Raw genomic sequence first — 27,058 nt, 5'->3', positions numbered from 1 at the left:
ACTGTACCTTTCATTTGCAATTTGCAAAATTAAAATCGAATAATTAAAACGGCGTCAGGAAATTTTTTAAATAAACATTAATTTTTGGTGCTACGCGCAGGACAGCGGTGTTTGATTAACACAAGTTGATTTCCACCAAAATTTCTTCTAATCTTTAGCTAATATATTAGTTTCTTACTCTATATTTTGTTGTATTTTAATATTTTAATTCCACAAAAATCAAACTAATTTTATTATTGTTTGTGAAATATTGTTTAAACAATTGCATATGTTTAAAAATAATAAACTTTTATTCCCTAAGTTAAAATATATGAACAAAGAAAGTTTTTGCTAAAAAAAGTGTTATTTTAAAGGATAAAGTATGTGTTTTTATTTTGCAATAAACAAATTTATTTATTTATATCGAAATGTAATAAAAATTAAAATGTATCAATCATTATTAAAGGTCATTGAAATGCCCAATCAGAGCAAACTAACCGCTGTCCTGCGCGTAGCACCAATAATTAATGTTTATTTAAAAAAATTCCTGACGCCGTGGTAGTTAATCGATTTTAATTTTGCAAATTGCAAATAAAAGGTACAGTATACTTCTATATGCAAAAAAAAATTCAACTTGCTATCTGCTTTATTTTCAGTCCTGTAACAATTTGAAGAAACGAATTTTTTTTGCGAAAGCTGGATTGCAAAATTTATTTTGCAAAATTTATTGAACCGATCTTAATGAAATTTGCAGTATTGTTTTAGTGTATTATAAAGTTTTTCTGAGTGAAATATGAAGGCCCTAAGTGTAGCATAAATGGTTGAAAAAACGTAAAATGCGAATACTTGTTTTTGTATAGTTTTTTCGCAATTATTGCTATTTTGCAACAAGGGTGACTATTTTTTAAATTTATGACCAACTCTATATTGTAGGAAATTTAATTATGCAACTTTTATGTCAGTACAACTTTTCTCGGAAATGAATACTTTTAAAGTTATAATCAAAAAACGAAGAAAAAATCCAATTTTTCCTTCATTTTTTGACATTTTGATTATTTAAACAATGTTCCGGACCTTTTTGAGAGGGTGATAACTCAAATATTAGTATTTGAGTTATTTTCAAGCAATTTCTGCAAAAAAATTTGAGTCACCTCTCAACGTCCAAATGTACTAATATTTTTACAGATCCGCCCTGGTCTATACATATTTTTAAGTATTTACTTAATATATGCCTAGGAAGATTATATTCAACATTTTTGTCAATATACTCAAGTAGTGTCAATAATTCAACTCCCCCAATACTAGCTGTGATGATTCTGGTTTTTAGCATGAACCATGAATCCATTATATTAGTGAGGCTTCAATGCTCCTCTTTACTAGTGCTCTTTTTATGGATTCATATGAGATGTTATAAAATGCTCTATCTATGTCATTGAAAGCGCAAAGAGCTATTTCTTTTGCCACTATTGTCTTTTCAATGTTTCCAACAAGGAAATTTAGAGCATTTATAGTGGATTTGCCTATCTGGTATGCAAATTGAGGTTTGTGAAATGGTTTGCTAATTAGAGTTTCGCTTCTTATGTAGTAATCTACTAGTTTCTCCATTGTTTTTAGGAGAAAAGAGGTGAGGCATATAGGGCGATAAGACTTTGGTTCGTCCGTAGGACGTTTCCCCGTCTTTGGTATAAATACCACTTTTGCGTCCCTCCAAGCTTTTGGAATGTGACCCAGCACAATCCTTGCTAAGAAAAGCCGCTGTAGTTGGGCTGTATTTGCGTGAAGCCTTTTTGAGGTAAATCAGGAAAAATTCCGTCCCGTCCCGTTCCGGGGATTTAAAAGGTTTGAAGCTTTTAACAGCCCATTCGATTTTGTTTTTTGTAAAGATTTTTTCCGCTAGCTGTCTGCCGGATCTATTGAGGCCCTTTGGGGCCTCTGCCAGCTGGATGCTTTGCGGTTCATAATCTAGTACTTGTTGAGAGCCAGAAAAATGAGTCTTTAAAAGCTCTCTAATAGTTTCCGTTAGACTCTCAGTGTAGTCACCATTCGGCTTTTTAATCAGTCCGATTTCATTTATGTGATCTTTTGAAAGAACCTTTTGGAGTCGTTGTGCAGGGGCTAATTCCGTTATCCCTTCGCACAGTTTCTTCCATGAGTTCCTATTTGATTTCCTGAGTTCTTTATTGTACTCAGTAAGGGCACTTCTGTAGGGGTCCCAGCTACTTGTACATTTTGCCCTATTGAAGAGTTGTCTGACCTTTTTTATAAGTTGTTGTACTGACCTTTTTTATAAGTTCCTACTCTTTGTTCCACCAGGGAACATCTCTATTAGTTGTCGTACGTTTAAATGGACAACTTGGTTCATATACCTTTATTATGGCATTTTGAAATTGTCTTTCTTTATTGAGGCTCTATCTAGATTTTCCTTTGTGTCGAGCGACGTATCGAATTTCTCCATTTCGCTTTCGAGACGCTCTTTATAAGTGTCCCAATTGGTCTGTTTTGATACTCGATACTCCTCAAAGTCCTCCTCAGATGCGCCCATGTCGAATCTTATGTGTTGATGGTCCGACATTGAGGCTTCATGCGAGACATGCTAGTTGTATATATATTATTTGCTATAAACGACATAGTTAGGGTTATATCAAGAACCTCTTTCCTAATTGCGTTTATAAATGCGGGTTTATTACCTCTGCTTGCAATATCTAGGTTGTTAGCAGATGTTAATTCCTGTACTGTCCCATGCTGTGTGGTGTGCATTTGCATCGCAGCCAAGAATTAGTTGTCTATTCCTCCTCTTGCACCATCCCATGAGTATTTGTACTTCCTCTGGAGGTGGATAGTCTTCAGAGTCACCCGGGAAGTAGGCCGAGGCAATAAAAATTTGCCTCTTGCCTACTTCTGTTGGCATTTCCACTATTGCGGTTACCAAATCTGCCGTAATGAATTCTGGAACAGAAATATATTTGGTATTATGTGAGAGCAGTAGCGCTGCTCTTGGATTGTCAGTATTGGTGCTACAATTGTTACTACAACCTACCTACCTGATTTTATGTTGAGTCCATATATTCGTCCTCCATTAATCCAAGGCTCCCGTAGGACACCTATGGCTATGTTGTCTTCAGTAAACCTTCTTCTAAGCACGCTGGTAGCTGCTTTTGAATGTTGAAGGTTTATCTGTAGACACTTCAGCCTTTAAGTTGGGTTTTCAAAAGGGCTTGGGGACGTTTTAATTCCTCTTATCTTTTTTATCCGGTTTCACAGATTTTTTATCTATGGCTGATTCCTTGTACATGGTATTTGCTTGCCTGTCCTCCTGGATATTCAGCTTGGATTTGCTCCAAAGATTCGCTCCCCTCGATTCTCGTAAGTTGAGCACTTTCTTGCTCATCTGGGGCCTTAGATATTGTAGCGGGTTTTTGAGACCCGCTTGCTACGGATTTTTGAGACCCGCTTGTTGCGGGTTTTTGGGGCCCGCTTGTTGTGGGTTTTTCAGACCCACTTGTTGTGGCTTCTTTCTTGCCACTCTTTTTCCGTATGACTGTACGACCATATCTATAATTGATCGTATATCCCATAGTTTTTTGTTTTTCGGCTATCTACCGAGATGGTTAGGATCTCCACGGCTCGACTTATAGACCTATTTATTACTCTCCATGAGGAGGCATGGAGGCTGTTTTGAGCCTCTATAAGACCTAAAATTTTGTCCGTTGAATACTCTTTTCTTCCGTGAAAGTACGTCGTAAAGAGTTTGGTGTGAGGAATTTCTTCTCCCTCTACAAGTCTCAGCGTGGCGCCCTCCCATGGATGTATATCTCCAATGTGTGTCTTTAGCCACTGCAAGGTGGATTTATTGGCGCACATCAGAGCTAGCCAGCCGAGCCTGTTTTGAGCACTCAAGAAGTTAGGCTTTTCGCTCTTTTCTTTTTGGTGCTCTAGAATCTTGTCTAGGATCAATTCCTTAACGGCCTCTAATTGTTCCGTTGTAAGAGATTGACTTGGGAATTCCGAAGGCAGAATTCCCACTTTTATACCTTCAGCCATTTGACTGAAGGAGGGTTTTGCAGATTTAGGCACAGTGTCGCCTTTATCTGCATCACTCCTTGATTTTTTTGCCTGTCGGCCTTCAGGAGTGTTCTCTTCGGACTTCGGAGCGGACCCTTTTGAGTCCTTTTCCCAGAGATTTCTCCTTTATGGGCTCGACTGCTTTCTCTCGGGCTTCTTCCGGAGTCAGCCCTTTCTCTAGAAGGTATTTAAACCTTTTCTTGCGGCACCACTGAGCTTTACTGTTTATTTCCCTTGTTGAGGACTTAAGGACTTAAGCTCGTCGCCACTAGTTAGGAGAAGCTCTTCCTCAGTTTTTTCAAGCTTGTTTTCGGCCTGTACATGAGGTTCGCCAACTTCCATGCCTGTTTCCGAACTTTGGGAGTCGGATGTCCCTTTGTTTTCTTCATTTTTAGGTTCCATAAAAGTTTCCACGAGAAGCTAGGGAAATAAAAATCGCCTGCAGCAGAGCCTCGCATGCTACAGGAAGGCTATGGAAACGGGGGTGCGCCAGGTGCCTCAGAATACGCATAATACTAGTTAGATACCCTCTAACCATTCATCTTTTCTGCTTATGCTGTTCCACCTTTAAATTGGGGGATTTTATTGTGGTTCCCTTCCACTTGGCCGGCCGGTTAAGGCAAGCCCCCACATCTATGCTCGTCTTATGGACGAGCATCTGGACAATAATCCAGTCTTGAGATTCCATTTTAGGGGGCGAGCACCATCCTCCACACTGTGAATCCTGGTAGAGATAGCTTGGGTAGGTTGCTTCTTGGTCGCTGAAGCAGTTCATCCATTATTAGGCTCTTGACTACCTAGGAAGGATTCCCAGATATTCCAGAGAGCTAAGTTGTGACAGGAACTGCTCTAGCGAGGTCGTTTCACATCCTTTCATACTTCCCGTTCACCAGGCTTGTCCGTTTATAGGAGGTGCCTTCATTCATCGGAGAGGTCCTTATTAGGGAGATCCCATTCATTCACACACATACTTGATCCACTTCCTGCGCCAGATTATAGCCACAGCCCTATCTGAACAGTCAGCTTAAGCCCCCGAAGCAGCATCAAGGTCTTGCAACTATTATCGGGGGTGAATCAAGTAATACAAAGCCAATAAATAAAAAAAGGTTACGTTTTTAATAACATATATTTTATATCACTTCTTTATTATACTGTTCATGAAATAATACGAAAATTCCTTTTCATGACAATGAAATAAGGAGTGGCATATATTATTTTTTAATCCAAATCCATATAACAATAGTTTTTTATTGTTCACAAATTACCTCTGATTACTTTTGTATTGATTCAATGAATAAACCGAGCATTTTCCTATTGCAGGAAATCAACCTAGGAGCGACCGCAATGATTATCTAGTAGAAATCAATTCAAGAGCGAAAATGTAAGTTCTATACATAATACCCATATCATTTAACATCGGAATCAATTTGTTTTTTCATACAGTGTGAATGTTTTGGGTCGTATTAGTCTGGGCAGATTACCGAAAAAAGGCCATGTTTGATAAATGTTATTTACTAGCTATTTTATTGGTGGAATCGAATCTTAAGATTGCATATACAGGTATTCAAAATCCGCCAGAAAGTGTGCTATTTTGCTTGTAAAAAAATTAGCGCTCCGAAATCTTCGTTTTTTCAATTATTGCTCCGTAACTCCGAAAATTTTAACTTTAAACCAATAACAGCCAAAATGAAAATTCACCGTAATTTAATTTTGCACTGAGATATATTTTTTTCTTCAACGAAAATTTTACTCGGAATATCCGGGTTTTCCCAACAAAATCTTTAATTTGCAACTAAAATTTTCTTCTTCTTCTTCTCCAAAACAAAATTTTTAATTTGCAACTAAAATTTTAGGGAACTATTTATCAATACCTAAATAGCTGGTGACATAAAAGCTTTTTTGTAGTTAATTATATTTCCGTACGCCGTCGACGATCTAACAAGCATTTTAGCACCAATTAAATTGAAAATTAGGTTAAAATTTACGGTCGCAATAATAACCAGAATAATTATGATACACCAAAATAACTATGATTTTCGTATAAAAAGGTACTATACAATACATACATATCTAACGCACTTTGCAGAATTGAAATTGGGCTATTTGAGAGGCCTCACTGGCCTCAGGATTTTTTAAAATTACCTATAAACAATTTTTTCGCTTATAAACAAAATAGGATACCTCGGCAGCTCTTAGATTACATTAAGTTAAGGAAACGGTATTGGAAAGTATTCGGCAGGACTTTATTTAAGAGAGACAAAGTTGAATTGCGAGGAGTGGTTCCTGTTTATGAGATACAACCGGTCAAAAACCGACATTTGCGACGTAGTTATAAACAATAGGATGGTAATCTTCGAATCGTTACCTTTTCATTTCGGTCCTTTTTCTACATACACATTTTCATATCTTCAAGTGATTCATAACATATATTTAAATAATAAAACGATCGGTATTGCGCGTGAAAAATCCAAAAAATACCAAAATTCCAATCAAACACTAGGTTGAATAAAGTAGAATTTCAAAATTCAAAGTTGGTAGGTATACGTTAAAAGAATGTATTTTCACGGCTTCCCATAGAGCGATTTTCTTCATTTTTTTAACGCATCACTAAATGCGAAAAACGCCATAATTTTTTTATAATAAATTAATTTATTTATTATAACAAAAATTTTTAATTTGTTTAAAGAAAGTTTTGTTTCAACGATTATACAGCTTTCAAATGAGAATATTTGTATTTTGAACGTTAAAAGGTACACGTGTAGTTTTTCTAAAAAAAGGTCTACAACAGGAAAAAATATGTAGTTTTACTGTGATATAATAATCACAAAACTAAAGCATCTTTGGCATTTAGTAATACGTTAGTTAGGTGGCTCTACTCGAGTTACTTCGGATTAAAAAATATAAGAAAATTACTCTATGAGAATCTGAGAATAGTTATTTATGTACCAAGTCAGTAAAGTGACTCTTTATCGAACGAGTCTGATATTACGAGAAGAGCGAGTGTAGCGAGCGAGGCGAGTAACAGACGAGTTAGATAAAAAGTGTTTACTGACGTGGTGCATACAAAATTTTATCGCCAACATAATTTGTTGACTATGTAAGAGTTTGAGCTCTGTAATTATTTAAAAATAATATAAAATTTATAAAAAAAACTTGAATAAAAATCTGTCGTTTATTTAATTTCTTTAAAATCTCATTATAACACTACACAATTTTTTTAATTTGATTATCTTCATTATTTCATAAAATTAATCATCTTTCATTTTAATAACCCCTGAATAAAAAACTAAAGAGTGAAGTACTGAAAGCTTGGCAGCTTGGACAATGCCGAAATATATTTTATCTACAATTTCACTTTCTACGATAATTTGGTATTGGTTTTAACACTTAACCTGCAATTTACAATTTAAGAACTTTTTAAATTTTAGACGTCATAATAATTTCATAACAGTGATGACAGATAACTTTTGCAAGATGGCCGCTTTCGATTTTTAATCGATAGTTATCAATATTGAATAATTACTAAATCGGTAAAGTTTTAATTTATTTTATCGCCAACCGTCACTAAAGTCATTCATTATTGTGCTCATTTTCTCTCATTTGCGGCAGTAAAGTAACACTTTATTGTACTGAAAGAAGAATTTTACTTTACCTGCCGCGATTAATCAAATTAACCAAGATTGAATGTAAGTGATCTATGGCAGTCATCGAATGGCTAGTATAGGGCTTTTCATCGATTGTCATTTGTTTCGAGCTTCTGTCAAATGTCATATAATCCGTGTATAATATTAATATATACGGATTATACAACATATGACAGAAGCTCGAAACAAATGACTGTGAATGAAAAGCCCTATTTGAGTGAACTTAAAATTTATTTACTTTAATTATTAAAAATATTGTACACAATTTGCGATATTATCAATTAAATTTATGTCAAAAAGTGGAATTTTGTAGTATTTTATAATTATATTCATATAAAATAAATTTTTTAACCTATACCGATTTTGAACTTAAAAATTCTATTTTATACAATCTAGTTTTTGATTGGGATTTTGGTATTTTTGGTATTTTTCATACCTAATACCGATCGTTTTTTTATTTTAATATATTTTAAGAGTATCTTGAAGATATGAAAATTTGTGTGTAGAAAGAGGGCTGAAATAAAAAGGTAATAGTTCAAAGATTACCCCATTGTTTAGAAGTGCGTCGCAAATGTCGGTCAACTTTGACCGGTTGTATCTCGGGAACTACTCTTTGCAATTTTACTTTGTTTCTTTAAAAGAATCATTCTGACGCGTTATTTTCAATACCGTTTCTGAATTTAATGTAATCTAATAATAATTGCTGACATATTATATTTGTTTAATAAGCCAAAAAATTGTTAATAACTTTTTTCTACAACCGTGTTAAAAATGCAATTTTTAGCACTCCATAGGAGCGTTAAAAATGCTACTTTTAAGCACTAGTGCTTTAAAATTTTTAAGGCACTGCAGTTAAAGTGAATTGTCAAATTGTGAAACGTCAAAATATTTATATTTCATTTATTAACATTACAAAATATTTATATTTCATTTATTAACATTACAATTATACATAATAGTACAACTTGCGCAATTTGAAAAAGATGGTTTAAAAGGTTTTTTAAAATTTAATTTATACTGTATTATTGCATTTTTAACACGTTTGTAGAAAAAAACTATTTTGTTAGAATATACAACAATAAAAGTAGATCTTATTCTGTTATGATTTACGTATTGACAGTATAAGCAGTTTTGATGTAATGTCAAGAAAAATATAAAAATGGAATGTCAGTCAAGTTCAAGTAAAAGTTTTTGTAGGTATTGTCTTGTAATTGAGAATGAATAAATTATAATTGTTGATATATATAAGACGTTTGTAGAAAAAATATTGTATGATATACGTGTTAAAAAGTACATTTTTATGGCACTCATGTGAATTGCAGAACTCGCTTCGCTCATTCTGCAAACTTTCACATGCGTGCCTTAAACTTGTACTTTTAACACTTATATCATAAATAATTATAAAACATTCATGAAACCATTCAAATAGTCAAATTTCATATCTGTAAAGTACGTTAGAAAGGTATAGTGCCTTTTTCTACGAAAATCATAGTTATTCTGGTGTTTCATAATAATTACTCTGGTTATTATTGCGACCGTAAATTTTTAATTAACAATTTAATTGTTGCTAAACTATTTGTGTAGCTTTTGTAAAGGACTCCCTGCTAATACTCTAAATGCAAGGAAAAATCTCTGGAAAGAGAAATATGGGAAGTAGGATTATTTCCTGGCTGCGAAATTTAAGGAAGTGGTACGGGTGCAGTTCAATACAATTGTTCAGAGCTGCAGCCAACAAAGTTAAAATTGCTGCGATGGTAGCCAACCTCCGATAGGAGACGGTACTGCAAGAAGAAGACGAAACTATTTGTTAGATTGTCGCTGGATTCCGGAAATATAATATACTACAAATAAGCTTTTATGCCACCAAGCAATTTAATTATTAATAAATAATTACTTCTCTAAAATTTAAGTTTAAGATTAACGATTTTTTGGGAAAACCCGGATTTTCCGAGGAAAATTTTCGTCGAACAAAATGGGAAAATAATGTCTAAGTGCAAAATCAAAATATGGTGAATTTTTATTTGGAAGTTTCCGGTTTAAAGTTAAATTCGTCGATGCTAATTTGTTTATATACAAAACAGCACACTTTCTGCGAATTTTGCGTACCTATATTAGTAATATGTATATGCACTCATAAGATTCGATTCCAGTAATAAAATAGCTGGTAAATAACTTTTCCTTGTTTTTCCTAATTTGCTCAGAGTGTAGGTATATATCTACGCTAGGTAATATGTAAGCAAAAACGCCGAGATACGATAAATGATAAATTAATTTTTTTATATTTTCATATATCGTTTAAATAATGACGTCATAACAAATTCATTTTTTAATAACTTTTTTTGGTGAATTTTAAATAAACCGTATAATTTGAAGAACGCTCTTTTTTATTCTAAAAATAGCAAATTCCTATGACTTATCACAAATGAAACCAAAATTAATATCATAAATGCAATCAGGGATACTGAATGAATGATGACTTTTGACCATTTGGTACCCAAATACAGGCTTAAAATACCTTCCGAATTAGACTTGCCATGGGAGGAATGGTGCAGACGAACGGGGTACGACAGAAACAATCAGCACAGTTTTACGGAAAAACAAATTAGTGACTATATGTAACATCGACAGGACAACCGCTAACATATTATCATCCACAAAAACAAAAGTTGCATTGGAAAATCAAGGAGTAGATATACAAGATCACGTGAGAGGGCTACGACAAATCGTACATCGGACAGACCAATCGAAGAATACAAGTTAGACGAGAAAAACACCGAAATGTAAATAATCGAAAGAAAAGTGAAGACGTCTTCACTTTTCTTTCGATAGGGACGCGTCGTTCCTAGCACAACATGTAGAGCTTCAAGATACGATACAATATCGATACTTTTTAAGTATTGAGTATTGTATTGGTTATGCCAATAAAGTATCGTATCGTGTATAGATATCGACAATACTTTTTTATAAAAATGTCGTATTGATATTAATTTCGATAAGATATCGATACAATAATCGATAAAATATCGGCATAAACGGGATTAAATTAATAAAAAAAAAGATTATTTATTCATTTATCACTCTTTATTACAGAAAATCTCTTAAAATATACAAGAAATATCATAAATTACATTGTAACCTCACAAATATTATCCTTTAAAAGCTCTTTATCCATATGTTCACACAAATGAGTTCTTTGATACTTTTATCTTTTAAATAGCATTTTTTATTCGTTACTACAAGCGTTGCTTCAGTAAAAGGCCGCTCTATTGGTAGGGACGTCGTTTGGACACACAAAATATCCCTAACCAACCGAGATACAACGGGGAAAACACTACTATATGATTTCCACCATAATAAAATATTTGTGTCTTGTCCAGGTCTTGAAGATTGCAAGTAGTTTTCAATTTCCTTTTCAAAAACATCGGTATTATTTGATGATTTTAAAAATAAAATATCGTAATTGATTGACTTATTGGGTTCATTGTCCTTCTCTCTCGCAATAATGGAGAGCATACGCGCTTGTGCGTCTTATAACTCTTATAATATTTTAACTGTATATATCGCACACCTAGATCTAAAGAGAGTTAAGTCAAAAAAGCACTTTTTTCAAAAAACACGAAAAACTGTTTTCGGTGTCCATGTGCACTGCGGGAGTGTTTTGTTTTTATGGTTGGCTTTATTTATACACCAGAATATTATCTTGAAGTACTTTAATATTTAATACACGTTTTAAGGCTAAAAATCGATATTTTTGAATTGTTTTCCTTTTGCTTATTAATATATTTATATTTGTTATACTAACTTGAGTTGAGCCTGTGTTGGTGAATTAAGTTTGTAGTTGCATCTCGTTTGAAGAGGCATTGTTCATTTAGAACGAAGTGACTTTTTGGTTGGATGATGATTATTGTTTTCCACTTAAACCGGCTTGAATAATACCTAATTCTGTTTTCTTCGAAAGTGCTGTTTTTATCGCTTTATTGCTTAAATCAAGAGTTTATTTGAAAAATGCCTTGCATATTTGTATTTTGGATCCATTAATCTCAAAGTAAAAGGGATTGTTGAGAGCTCTAAAATTGTGTGTACTTAAGTACCGATATTTAGACTTTATTTGTTGCGAGTGGCGTACTAAGGATTATTTTTGCTTTTCAAGATCACCGAGTGCCCACTATTCATCAAAGTCCTATTGTTTCGACATTGTGTCCACTCTATCTTTGCATTTTAGGCGACATTTGTCTCTACATCAACAATAAATTGAACAAGAAATTGACAAAATTGGTTATGTTTTTATTTTGTCAAATTTCTTTATTTTCTTTTTATTCACGGCAAAATTGGATGTAGAATTGTGTTTTGTGTAAGTCAAATTTGACCTTGAAGAAGTTGGTCAATTTCTTGTTCAATTTATTGTTGATGTAAAGCGGGTATTAGATTTTGACAGGGTAGTTTATCTACCTCAATCTCAGTACCAGTTTCAGGAACCATAACACCTTCTGCGCCAACTTTGTCATTATCATCTTCGGTATCCGATGCACTGGAGCTGCTGCTGCTGGATCAAGTTACCGATGATAATGAAGGTATGACCTTAGGTGGGTGCGCATTTTTGTTTAACAATTGAAAATTAGGATCTTTATCTTAGTTGTCAATATCATTTTCATCGCTCTAAATAAGTGAAATACATATAATAGTCCGGGGCTGCTGTTTAGATGTGCTAGGGATAGATGTATTAACCGGTGTCAAAACAGCATGAGTTTCTTTGGATGGAACTTTATCGCTAGATGATATCTTCAAGTTATCTTCCACGGTTGCATGTTGACTAGAAGTTATAGGAGTGATATTTTATTTATACTGTTCTTCTACCCTACTTACAGAGTCATGTGCCACAAATCAATTTAGAAATGCCACAAAAAACAATTTTAATCTTTTTAGCTATGTTGTAAAGATAAATTTGTCAGAAACCATCTAAAGGGATCCAACTTGAAAAATTGGCAGTAATAGAGGAACCAATATTGTTAATGGTAAGATAAACATTAAACTGTACTACGACCTACAAACTCGAATCGTCAATAACGAAATAAGTTTAATTTTGATAAGATTTTACAGAAAAAAGGAAGTATCAAATATGACTCAGCAAAAAACAGACACAATTACAATATCGAAAATGTTTCAAGAGTAGGGTAACAACTAAAAATAAAAATAAAATCTTTACCTACCTTGCCAGCGATACAGGTTTAACTCAAATTATTGTATCCTTGTAATTAGCACTAACCATTTAAAAGGTGACAACTCAAAATAATACTGCTTCAAATTTCAACTAAACAGGTGCAACTCAAAATATCTCCATACTTTTTACGGAGGACACTTGCACTCCGCTTGTAATTCTGATTGCATCTAGCATTGTTCCCATTTATGCGCGGTGGGATCTGGCTCGCTCGTTCAACAGAAGAGACTCTAGGTGTAATCTAGCGTTGAATTTTGCACATATTTTTAAATCTCTTGTATTGATCGATAGGTATCCGTACAGGGAATTAAATGGTGAGCTTAACTCAATTTCACATATTTTTGACTTAACTCTCTTTAGATCTAGGTGTGCGATATGGCCTTATGCAGTACTCACGAGGCGTTTTATTTATTTTTTTCTCTATATCGATATTCTTAATAATATCGAGGCAAGCATATCGACGATACAAGAGTACTGTATTGATTTCAGATAATGAGTAGCTTATCGACATTAATATTGCTAAGGTATTTATTGTATCGGTATCGTATTGATTTTCGATACGATATCAATACAATATCGATATTTTTATCGAATATCGTGAAGCTCTAACAACATGTCATAAACACAGGACATCAAATAAAATTAAATTAAATAGCGATGCTAAACATTGCAAATAGGACTAAACATGTTATCATACTTTCCAATGGAAACCAATTCTACAGAAAAACGTAGAATAAGTTAAACAAATTTTGTTTTTGTTGCTTCCTTTTATTCCTTCTAATAATTTAATTTTATTCGACTTATTCATATTGATAATAGATGACTTTAAAATGATAATTATCAATATTTGCGAGTTGCATTCCTGAGACTTTATTGGAAGATAGTTTATTCGATTATATGAAATCAACAATAACTGACGAATATCCATCAGAAAAAATCATAACACGTGATTTGTCTTTAAAAATACAACCACTTGCAATGCTGATAGTAAAATTCTCTTGTTAGTGATCCTATAGTAAATCAAAAGCAAAAACCAGGAAAAACCTTATAATATTATCCCTCCCTACATGGTAAATATTTGGTCTTACATTTACTTATTTTATATTATAAAATCAGAGTATGGTGTAAGTTTTGAGAGTAAAATGTATGTTGTGTGTGTGCTATCGGATTTCTTGACTGTGGACTTAATCCATTAGCCGAACCAAATTTGTTTACTAACTAAAATCTTATGAGATATCTGTTATACTCTCATTATATTTTTGAATATGAATGACCTATTTGATAATAATGATTTACAAATATAAGTACTTATTATTTTAATGATAGCTTCTTTAATTTTTTTTATTTTATATATATATATACACACATATTTTTTTTTATTATTATTTTTTTTTCTTTTTTTTTTATTTTAATTTTTTTTTTTTTATTTATTTATATTTTTTTTTTATTTTTTTATTTATTTATTATGTGTTTTTTTTTTCTTTTTTTTCCTAACCTAAGGATTATTAACTGGGATACATAAGTGCTCAGGGGTCTTTCAGAGCAAAATCAAACAAGACCAGACCACGGAAAGGAGGGTCAACAAATGGGGTAAACAAAGGTAACTTATATATATATAATTTCACAATTTTAGTTTTATATTATTAATGTGTTTAATTAGGATCTCGTAGATACTTTTATCTTTTGTAGCAATCAGTGTTTGTAAACTAAAAGGTTTTCTTATGTGTTGTTTAGTATGAATTTGATTTATAAAATGTTCTACTTCTTTTTCTTTTAGTTTGCAATCTAATATCATATGTTCTGCGGATCCTAATTCTCCACATTCACAACAGTTTGTGTCAGACAATCCTATTTTATATTTATGTTCTGGAACTAAGGAGTGACCAAACCTAAGTCTACATATATATGATATGAGGACCTTGTTGCCTTGATAATCACTAAACCAGCCTTTAGATGGAATATATGTTTGAATACTTTTATAATACAGTCCCTTTTTGGAGTTGGTATACCATTCTTTCCAGTTATTCATTTTGTTGTTATTAATATAAGCATATGCGTCATTTAGTGTTAGCTTATATTCACAGTTAGTTTCTAGTTCTGTAGCACTCTTTGCTAGTTTGTCTACAATTTCATTGTGTTTTAAATTGCAATGAGCTTTTATCCAGCAGAAAGATATTTCTTTGCCTTTGGCTTTGAGTTCAATAAAGTTTCTTATTATTTCTATAACGATATGATTGTTATGTCCTGTCCACTTTTCCAATTCACTTAGAACACTTTTGCTATCTGACAGTATTACGAATCTATTGTTGTTATTGTTGATCGTGGCTATGTATTGCATTGCTTTCAATATTGCTATTAGTTCGCCTGTAAATACCGTGGTATCTTCATCCAGTCCTATTCCTTCTTTGTACTGTGTTTTAGGGTCCCATATGGCAGCAGCAACTTTAGAGTTAATCTTTGAGGCATCTGTATAAATTTGGTAATACTGTGGGCATAGTGTTTCTATATCTGCATTAAACATAGAGTTCCTTAAATTCGCTGGAAAGTTCGAATAATCTTTCATGTAAATTGGCTGTATATTAGGAGTGCTATTTAGATATATTTGAAATTTGGGTGATATTTTTGATGTGTATAATTTATTTTTAAATTGGCGCAAGTTGTTATATGTTTCAGCAAGTAGTAAAGAAGGTTTTTTCTTCCAGTATTCACTCGTTAGGTCATGTATAAAAAGTTTTTGACACTTATCCCCTATTAAACTCTCTTTAGCAATACTTTTAAGTATAAACTTTTCGCATAGAGTTTTTCTTCTCAGGTATAGTGGTGGTTCATTACACTCTATACTTAAATTTGACAATGGGGTGCTTATGAGAGCTCCGATAGATAATCGAAGGCATTTATTTGATAACACGTCTACTTTTTTAAGATGAGTTTTGGCTGCCTGATTATAAAATATGCATCCATAATCTAAAATAGATCTTATGTATGATCTGTACATTATTAATGAAATATTGGCATCTGCTCCCCAAGTTATGTGACTTACTGCTCGTAATGCATTATAACCTTTTTCAGCTCTTGTCACAATGTATTCAATATGGTCTTTCCAGCTCAGTTTTCTATCTAATATCATCCCCAAATACTTAATTTTAGGTTGAACTTTGAACTGGACGTTTTGTATTTTTACTAGTTCGGGAAGTTTTTGCTTTCTGGAGAATATGCCAATTTGTGTTTTATTTAAAGATATTGTTAAATTTAAGTGATACAAGTCTTCAAGTAAACAACTGTATACTTCATTTATTATTTTGCAGCCCTTTTCTATCTCGTTTTGGTCTACGTAAATACATATGTCATCTGCAAACTGTAATATTTTACCTTGGGTACTATTTGATATGCTTTTACCTATATCCGAAGTATAAATAGCATATAATATTGGGCTTAGAATACTTCCTTGAGGTATCCCAATGTTTGATATTCTGGGACCTAATAGTTTATTCCCAATTTGGATATACAAGATTCTATTACTGTAAAGTTTATAAATTCTCCAGCATAGTATATCTGGGATTCCCATTTTCTTCATTTGGTGATACAGGCTTACCAGATTAACATTGTCATATGCATTTTCGACGTCTATAAATGTAGCTACAACTGACTTATTAGTAGAAAATGAGTTGTAAACATCTAGTACCAAGTGTGATAAGTTTTCCATTGTTGAACATGATTTTCGGAATCCAAATTGTGTTGAAGAGAGTCGAGAATTTTTCTCCAGCCAAAATTCTAATCTTTGTTTAATCATTCTCTCCAATGTTTTCAAGATACATGACGATAGCGAAATGCCTCTGTATGAATCAGGACAATTTGCGGGTTTGTATTGCTTGAGAATTGGGACTATAATATATTCTTTCCATGAGTTTGGAACTTCCATGCTTGTCCATATGCGGTTTATTATATTTAGTAGTTGTATTTTTCTTTGGATAGGCAAATTATATAGCATACTATAGTGAATACTGTCCTTTCCTGGAGCTGAGTTGTTATTGTTTTTTAAACAATTTTTAAGCTCTTCCAAATTAAATAATTCTGTTAGAAATTTACTGTCTTCAGTGATTGTACTGTTCGTTGTACATGTAATTTCTTCCTCTAGGACCCAAGGTCTGGCAATTTTGTTAAAGAATAGTTCGATCCATTCATTTTCAACTATTGGATTTTTAGGTGGATTATAGGCGTTTTTTAATTTTCTAATCTCACTCCATATTTTACCTATCGGTGTATTTTTGTTCAAACTATTACATACATTTTTCCATGAGGCTCTTTTACTATTTAAAATAATTCTTTTTTTATATGCTTCTGCTTGCTGATATTTTAAGTAATTTTCGTGATTAGATATTCTTTTAAATTGTAAAAAGGCCTCCTTTTGTAGTCTAATAGCCTCCCTACATTCATTATTCCACCATGGTTTATTAAATTTTGCATTGGTCACTTTTCTCTTCTCTGGAATGCTAATTTTACTAGCATCATTTATAGAATCATAAAACATTTGATATTCTTGTTCTGTATTTTGTCCTATATTGTCTTTTTGTTTATTGCTTAACAAGTAAGAGAAAACTGTCCAATCCGCTTTTTTAATATCCCATTTAATTCTATTTCTAATTATATCATTATTATCAAAACAGGTATTTACATTACTATCATGTGCAAATTCGATAACTACTGGATAGTGGTCTGAACCCAGACTCATATTTTCTGTGTGCCAAGAGCATTTATAATAGATATCTCTTGAGCAAATTGTTAGATCTATAGCTGACTTATTTTTATTCATTGACCTCCGAATTAATGTTTCCGAACCGTCATTTAAGAAATTAAGTCCACATTCTTCCATAGCTTCAAAAAGATTTATCCCTTCGCGATCAGTTTCATCACATCCCCATATTTTATTATGGCAATTGAAGTCTCCCCCCACTAAAAATGGTTTGTTTAAACTATTAAAGAACCTGACCCACTCATTTTTCGATATACCTAGTTTAGGTTTTGCATATAGAGAATATAGATTTAAAATATTTTGATTTAAAATGACTTGTACTGCAACACACATTACATTATTTATTTTATAAAAATGTAAGTTATTCTGAAAATTTATGTTTTTATTTAATAATATTGCGACCCCTCCAAAACCTTGCGGTCTATCTTCGCGAAATATATTATATCGAGAAAAATTTATGTTTGTGTTTGGTTTCAACCAAGTTTCACTCAATAATATAGCCAAAAATTTATTTTCAAATATATATTTTTCGAAATGTCCCTTATTGTGTATTATCGATCGTGAATTCCACTGTAAGATTTTTTTACTTGTTAGATCCATTTAAAATTTTTTCTAGACTATCTTTAAATTCTTCCATAATTTGTTTATTTTCTGTCGGCAAAAGTTTTTTACCTAATATATTTTTAAATATTGTTAATATATTTTCACTAAGGTTTTTGTTTGTTGTTTGGTTATTTTGTGTTACCTGTTTGTGATACATTGGAATATTCTTAGGAATTGGTAGAGGCGGGTACGCAGAGGTGCTAGGATTGTTTAAAATATTTTCATGTTCTTCCGAATATGGGTAAACCGATTTATTTTGAGTGGCTTCGCTCCATTTTCTTTTTGTTGTTATTGTATATCTATTTCCTGCATTTGATGTTTTTAAGGCTGAGGTATAACTATTACTATATTTTAATTTTGCTTCTTCAAATGCCATATTTTCGTTTACCATAAGATATTTGATAGCCTTTTGTTTCTCAAACTCAGGACATTTTGCTCGGACCAGTGCTGAGTGTTTTCCAAAACAGAATAAACAAGTAGGCTCTGTTAACTCACATGCTTCAGATTCATGCTCCTGTCCACATTGTCCGCATCTTTTTTTCCCTCTACATTGACCCGTGACGTGGCCATACCTTAAACAATTTAGGCATTGTATTACTCTCGGTATATAGGTTTCGACTTGATATATCATTCTCTCAATGATAACTTCTTTTGGTATCATTTGTCCTCTAAAAGTCACCACTATCGTACCCGTCTCTATCAGCTCGTTGTTTGATTTTCTTTTCATTCTTTTTACACTTAATACCTTAAAATTACCATATTTACAAACAATAATGTCCTTTAATTCGTTTTCTGAGATACCTTTATCGACCCCTTTAATTACTCCACTTTTTTGTACCATAAAATTAGGAATGTATATGTCATAATCTTTTTCTAATAAATTTTTACTATCAATTAAAATATTTGCGCTTTTATATGAATTACATTCAATTCTAACTTTATTTCTACCAATAACGCTGATGTGAACTATATTATCTCTTACCGTAGGTTCTGCAGAAAGCACAAGACGCGCGGTGGCGATTCGATGTAGACGGCCAATGTGCCCGTTTCGGTTTTGTAAATAGACAAAATACGGTCCTTGGTCTCCTTGTGTATATTTATTTTTAATAGGTTTAATTAACAACTGGTTTTCATTAGAATTATTGTTATCGCTTACCTAATAAACTGGAAAAAAGTTATTTGATTGTGTTTTTGCTACCTTTTGTACCTGTGAACTTGCATTTTGACTTATTTGTGTTTGTTTTTCCTCCTGATCCAGTTCCATATTATTAATATTTATCGTCCCTCCCCGATCGGGTGGATGTCCTTTGCCAATGGTATTGACTTCCATTTTATTAATTACCGACTCACCAAAACTAATTTTCACCGATCACACACGCAAAAACGAACTGTTCGCTTCGAATGCTAAATCGATACTCCTAAAATGTATGTTATTTTAAAACATAAGTGATGATAAGTATGCTCGATATGTTATTGGCATACTAATATTGGTAATTTCATTCTGTTGATTTCCCCTTTTAATATGTGTAACTAAATCCTATTACGTTCTGTCGAGGAATATCGAAGAGTTATTTAAGGCGAGAAAGCTCTCTCGAATATACAGAAGAAACAGACCTTGATGATGAATTCGAAATCGAAAAGCAGTCATATGAGGACTTTTTACGTGTAATAAGAAATCTAAAACAAAAGAGAGCAGCAGGCCCAGATGAAATCCCAAATGAGCTAATAAAACGATGGCAACGGAAAATATACGACCTAATAATAAGGATTTGGGAAGAAGAAAGAATGCCCGAAGAATGAAAAACTGGATGGATATTTCCGATTCTTAAAAAAGGGGACATCAAAAAATGTAACAACTATAGAGAAGTAACACTGTTAAACAGCTGCTACAACATATTGACATCATTAATCAGACAAAAACTCTCAAAATACATTGAAACTAAAATAGGAGACTACCAGCACGGATTTAGAGAGGGAAGGTCAACAATAGATGCAGTTCACATAATCACACAGTCAATTGAGAAATGTTACAAACATGATATCGACTTACACATCCTTTTCATAGACTTCAAGCAAGTCTTTGACAGCTTAACAAGACCCGACCTAATAGAAGAGATGAAACCCCTAGATATACCAATGAAACTTATAAAGCTTACGAAAATGACAATGAAAGGATCGATTGCAGCAATAATTACAAACTGGCTATATACCAACGGATTGGCTGCTGTCGACTTTTGTGACGATACCTAAAAAAGCAAACGCGAAAAGTTGTAGTGACTACCGAACCATTAGCTTGATGAGTCATGTTTTAAAGATATTTCTACGAATTTTGCACTCTAGGATGTTCCAAAAAATAGAAGAACAGCTTAGTGATACACAGTTTGGATTCCGCAATAACCTTGGGACCAGAGAAGCACTGTTTAGTATTCAGGTTATGGTACAGAGATGCAGAGATGTCGGACATCCGGTTTATATGTGTTTCATTGACTTTGAGAAGGCCTTTAATCGGGTAAAACATACTGAAATGATTGCTATTCTTCAGAAGGTGGGTATTGATGATAAAGACCTACGCATTATCAAAAATCTTTACTGGCATCAACGTGCAAACATCAGGATTGGTCGGGACACTTCTGAAGAACTTCAAATACGAAGAGGAGTAAGGCAGGGCTGCATTTTTTCCCCACTAATATTTAACATCTATTCTGAGTTTGTTTTTAATAAAGCAGTGGATAATGCTCAATGTGGTATCAAAATGAATGGCGTCAATATTAATAATTTGAGATACGCGGATGACACGGTGTTAATTGCGAGCAATTATGAAGAACTTCAACATCTGATTAATAGGATTACCACAACGTGTGATGAATATGGACTCAAGCTAAACACCGCAAAGACCAAGGTGATGGTTGTCAGTAAGACGCCAGTACAACCGGAAGTAGTAACAGCTTATGATGAACAATTAGAGAGAACTAACAGTATCACCTACCTTGGTTGTAATCTAAATGAGAACTGAGACATGAGCAAAGAAATTAGAATACGTATAGAGAAGGCCAGAGCTGCATTCTTTAAGATAAAGAAACTTTTATGTGGAAACAACATTACTTTGAATCTTAAAATTAGATTAGTGAGATGTAATGTGTTCTCTACTCTTTTGTACGGTGTCGAAGGTTGGAATTTAACAGATACTCTTCTCAAGAAATTGGAAGCCTTTGAAATCTGGGTATACCGAAGAATCCTACGAATAAGTTGGGTGGATAGAGTTCGTAACGAAGTTGTTTTGTACCGGATGGGAAAAGTCACGGAAGTCGCCAGAACAGTTAAAAATCGAAAACTTGAATATTTTGGCCATGTTATGCGACACCCAGAGAGATATAAAATATACTCCATTTAATAATACAAGGCAAGGTAGACGGAAGAAGAGGGCCAGGTCGAAGAAGAACGTCGTGGCTTAAAAACCTGAGAGAATGGTATAACAGATCCTCTGCATCCCTTTTCGGAGCTGCCGTTAACAAAATTGCTATAGCCAATTTGATAGCCAACGTTCGATAAACGAGCACGGCACTTGAAGAAAAAAAAATAATTACAGATAACGGAATCACCAAAAATATAGAAGTAGCAAGTGGAGAACGACAAGGCGACTCTCTATCAACGTCACTATTTAATGTCGCTATAGAAGGAACAATAAGAGCTACAGAAATAAAAGGTAAGATTATAACATCGACGTCGCAACTTGTGACATATGCTGACGACATAGCATTAATAAGCAGAAACCTAAACAGTTTAAAGGAAGAATTTACGAAGTTATGCAAAGAGAAGCATCCAAAAGGGGTTTAGAAATAAATCAGAACAAAACAAAATACCTAACATGCTCAAGAAAAAACCCAGTTAATCTGATAAGCTTAAATATTGGTGAATATGAATTTGAAAAAGTAGAACATTTTAAATATCTTGGAGTCTCAGTTAATGGAACTAATGATAGAAGTATCGAAATTAATGAAAGAATCCAGGCAGGAAACAGAACCTACTGGAAATACAGTAACTTCCTCAAAGATAAGAAGCTTACTCAGAATACAAAACTGAAAATTTACAAACAGCAATTAGACCAGTAATCACATATGGTGCTGAAGTAATGTGTCTGACACAGAAAGAAGAAGAAAGATTGAGGATCCTAGAAAGGAAAATAATTCGGAGGATAGCAGGACCACTAAACTTAGGTAATAAGGAATTTAGAAAACTCATGAACCACGAAGTAAGAGAACTTTTGAAAGGAGAAGACATCGTCAGATTTATGAAGGCACAGAGACTCAGATGGATGGGACATATAGAAAGGAGTAATCCAGAAGCCGTTATCAAGAAAATTTCCAAATGGAGACCTGTATCAGGCAGACCACGAGGAAGACCCAAAACTAGATGGGAGAACCAGATAGTAGAGGACCATAAGAAGATGGGAGTCAGAGAATGTGTAACCAGAAGCAAAAACAGGAATGAATGGAGGAAAATTGTAGAAGATGCCAAGTCACACAACCAATTGTAAAACCAAAATGTTAATGCGGATTGATTCACCGCGACAAACGAATCGGAAGAGCCCAAAGAGGGCGGCAATCACTCCTCTAGGGGTGTATATGCCATGATGATGATTATTATAAAATCAGAGTATGGTGTTAGTTTTGAGAGTAAAATGTATGTTATTTTAAAACATAAGCGATGATAAGTATGCTCGATATGTTATTGGCATCTAATATTGGTAATTTCTTTCTGATGATTTCCCCTTTTAATATGTGTAACTAAATCCTATTACGTTCTGTCGAGGAATATCATCATGGTATGTGGTTTGTCTTGTACGATAGATTGTCTTGTCACGTATTACTGTTACCATTATTATTATACACATACCTTAAGACAAATCACATGATAGTATTTTTTTTTTGACGGCTACAGTCTGAAAAATTAAAGAATACCCATGAACGATCACATTAATCACTTATTTTGTATTTGCTGTTTTTTTCTATAGGGCTTTTCATTCACAGTCATTTGTTTCGAGCTTCTGTCAAATGTGGTATAATCCGTGTATATTAATATTATACACAGATTATACAACATATGACAGAAGCTCGAAACAAATGACAATCGATGAAAAGCCCTATAAATAACAAACGGTTGTTATTCGCGGTGTGCAAGTACTTGGAAAGGGAAACGAGAAACGACCGTGCGCGAGTCGCGGAGAAATATTGCATCTATCTTAAATAATTCATATTGTCAATTGAAATTGTCAAATTGACGTATATTTCATACCTTCTGTCATTGACGTAGCAAAATTATATATTGCTCCACAATATTGATATGATATGCAATTATTATATAAAGGTAAATTTAATTAATTGTATTTTGCTTGCAGTACTGCATTTTAATAACTGATTTTATTTACTACATACAATTGTTTACGTTTACTAAACATAACCTGCATCTTATTTTTTCTTCTTATTATTTTTTTGGACTATGGTCTTGACAATTATCCAGCAACCAGGACTAATATAATTGGCCAATATAATTAAAAGTGCGAATTAAAGTACAGAGCGTAGAAATAGAGGTCGCTTTGCCGAACTTGCACGGTCCCAATAGAAAAAGTCAGCAAATACAAAATAAGTGATTGATGTGATCGTTCATGGGTATTCTTTCATTTTTCCGACTGTATATCTTAAGTTAATGTTGATTTCATGTAATCGAATAAACTATCTTCCAATCAACTTATTCCAGGGACGCAGCTCATAAATATTGGCAATATCATTTTAGAGTCATCTACTTTCATCTTCTTCATCTTCTTTTTGTATAGATATGACTCTGTTTTTTCAATCTGCCTCTAGTAAGTTGTCGTTCCATCGTTTTCGTGGTCTTCCCACTGATCGTCTTCCTATTGGGGAACCGTCTCTCGCTTTACTTACTACTCTATTTTTGTTGTCATTCGGCTTATGTAGTTATTCCATTCTACTCTTCTGTTTCTTACCCAGTTATTAATGTTTCCCACTTTGCACCTCTGTCGTATATCTGTACTTCTAGCTCTGTCCGATAGTGTCTTACTATCGATTTTTCGAAGGATTTTCATCTTCGCTGTTTCGAGCAATCCTTTTGTCCTCTCTGTAGCAGGTTGTGTTTATGCCGTGTATGTCATTATTGGTCTGATGACTGTTTTGTAAATTCTGCCTTTCATTTCTTTTCCGATATTTATATTGTGTCATTCAGGCACCCTGCGGCTCTGTTTGCTCCATTCACTTGATCTTCCCTTTCTTTTTCGAGCTTTCCGTAGCTAGATAGTGTGATGCCTATTAGATATTTAAACTCCATCACTTGCTCTATTACCTGACCCTCCAGCTCCAATTTACATCTTATTGGATTTGCTGTTACAACCATACATTTTGTGTTTTTTGCGGAAATTAATATGTTAAATTTTCTGACAGTTTGTCACTTTGAGAGATTAGTATTGCATCGTCTGTATATCAGACGTTGCATATCAGTAAAGATCGCGGCATATTATCATGCACGTATCGTTTCCAGCACGTAGCGTAGTCTCTGAAAAACCTGATTTTACAAAGAGGTGTCTGATACGATACGTTCCAGACAGTGTGAATTGAATAATATGATACGTTCATATTTAAAACCATTAAAATCAATATTTTTCGGAAACTAAACGCTACGTGCTGGATTCGCTACCTACATGATAATATGCTGCGACCTCTAGATGTACCATTGGACTGCCGGAATGGCATTCCGGTAGTCCAATGGTTCATCTTACTCGCACTCACATGGACATCACGCTGTTAGCGCTCATTGTTAATAATAAAAATAACAGCTTAGTAATAAATTAATGATATAAATTTCTTCAGGATCATGTAGGGGGCTTTAAACTTTGATTTAGTTTCTGACTTTCATAATAATAAGTTTTAACCGAGTTATTAAGCCTTGAAAATGGCAATTTTCGCGTCATTCAAATTTTAAATCGCGTATAACTTGACTAAAATTAATTTTACAGAAAAATCACAAGAGACCTTTTTCACTCATAATGACCCAAAGAATCTAAAAAAAATCTACGAAGTGAAAAAATTGATTTTTGAATTTGTTTAAAAAAAATTGTTTAAACAATTTTCCGACCGCGGCACCTTCCGGCACCCTGTAAATTTTTTATAAGGACCTCTTTTTAAGTAAGTTTGTGCAAAAAAATCGAATCGGAATAATTTACCTGACGGGGGCAATACAATATATAGACAATGGTCTATAGAAACCAGTAACGTTAAATGGTGTTTATATACAAACTGTATTCAAAGCTTTAGTAAAAAAATGGTAAATAGTAAGTTAGGATATGTATGTCAGTATGTGCAAGTGGCTAAAAGCCCAATTCGTGTTGTTTTTATTTTACAGAATTAGGTTTTTTTCTATTGCTTTAGATTATGACGTCATTATGATGGAACGGATAGGTATTGAAAGTAAATCAAAATATAATTTTTTTTGTGTCTTTAGCACAAAAAAACTTTAACACAAAAAGACTTTAGGTATGTCATATTACACGATTTTGTTTACATTTATCTAATCTAGCCCTCATACGATATACTTTCTATGTATTATAATATAGCAACTACAGACTTGCAATGATATTAACGATATCTTTTTGTTTCAGTTTTAAACGACCACATTTCTATAAGAGACTGTCAATACTTTTTCTAGTTCTAGCAATAATTTTCTTTATTTTAATGATAGTTTTTATAGTATTATGTAAGTTAACTTACTTTTTAAATTAATAAATTAGTGGTTTTTCATATTATATTACAACGGACATAAAAAGCTACTAGGATATTTCTACCACTCATGGCAATATCTTCCAGAGAGCTCTTACATATGTATTTAGTTTTAATTATTTCAGTTGAAACTAGAGTTACTAGAATGGCATTGATAGTTGTCGAGACAAAATATTATGTTTCACAATATTTATAAAAAATAATAAAATATAAAAAAACATCGTATACATAGCTTTCCGAGAATAAAGAATAAATTACACTCTAAAGCTTAAGATATTACACACTTAGTCTGTGACCAATTTATGTTTCTATAAAAGAGTGTAAACTTCTTAGGCCGGCTATTTGTAACTATCTACCATTTTTCCGTATTTCCGAATATATAAAATATATTAAATATGAAGAAATTCGAATATGTTACGACTTGATTAATAGATCTACATATTTCGCTTGTTCTATATCTGTAGCGTTTGGCAATGGTTGATATCAAAAACGAAAAGTAATCAACATAAGAAATCAAGTAACATATCAAGTTTTGCCGTACCTAATAATTAAAAAAGCGGACATGTCATATTAGTGCAGTCACTGAAGGTGGATATGAGCTATGACCTCCGATTTCGCTGAACTTCCATCGATTTGCATGAAAATTGGTGAGTTGGTTAGAGGATATCTCAAGGAACAAAGGTGACATGGTGCCAACTTGCGCTTTTACCCTGGGGGTGGATGCCAGCCCCTCTGGGGGGTGAATATTATTTTATTAAAAGTAACCTCATAATTCAATAGAGGGACAAATTCTAAGCAAAATATGTTATATAAAGTTATTAATTTAAATGAATACTTTTTAAGTTATTAAAGATCAAAACTTTTAATTTTATGCATGTTTTTAACCGATTTTTCATAAATCGCTTAAAAACTATAAGTTTTCACAAAAAAGTTATTATTCCCAAAATTGAAGCTAATAAAAAATTAAATAAACTCCTTAACTAGAAAAACCCTTTTAGTGTTAACTATAAGTTAGTTATAG

General features: G+C 33.1%; 1 protein-coding gene across 4 annotated transcripts in view; it reads left to right on the top strand.

Annotated features, from left to right (window-relative positions):
* The window catches only part of LOC126884493 (neprilysin-1), a 162,128-nt gene that overhangs the window by 22,068 nt on the left and 113,002 nt on the right, over nucleotides 1-27,058 (top strand). For 2 of the 4 annotated variants that reach the window (XM_050650428.1, XM_050650426.1), the window contains exons 2-3: nucleotides 5,362-5,422; nucleotides 25,920-26,014. The exons of the other annotated variants lie outside the window; for them this stretch is intronic. In XM_050650428.1, the coding sequence (XP_050506385.1) occupies nucleotides 25,993-26,014 (22 nt within the window). In that variant the 5' untranslated portion in view covers nucleotides 5,362-5,422; nucleotides 25,920-25,992. The remainder of the gene's footprint in view (nucleotides 1-5,361; nucleotides 5,423-25,919; nucleotides 26,015-27,058) is intronic. 4 annotated transcript variants of the gene reach the window in all.

The sequence above is a fragment of the Diabrotica virgifera genome, chromosome 5 (assembly GCF_917563875.1).
Source record: "Diabrotica virgifera virgifera chromosome 5, PGI_DIABVI_V3a".
NCBI classification, from domain to species: Eukaryota; Metazoa; Arthropoda; class Insecta; order Coleoptera; family Chrysomelidae; genus Diabrotica; species Diabrotica virgifera.
Note: the sequence above shows the minus strand (reverse complement) of the source record. Positions and strands in the feature narration are given on the sequence as shown.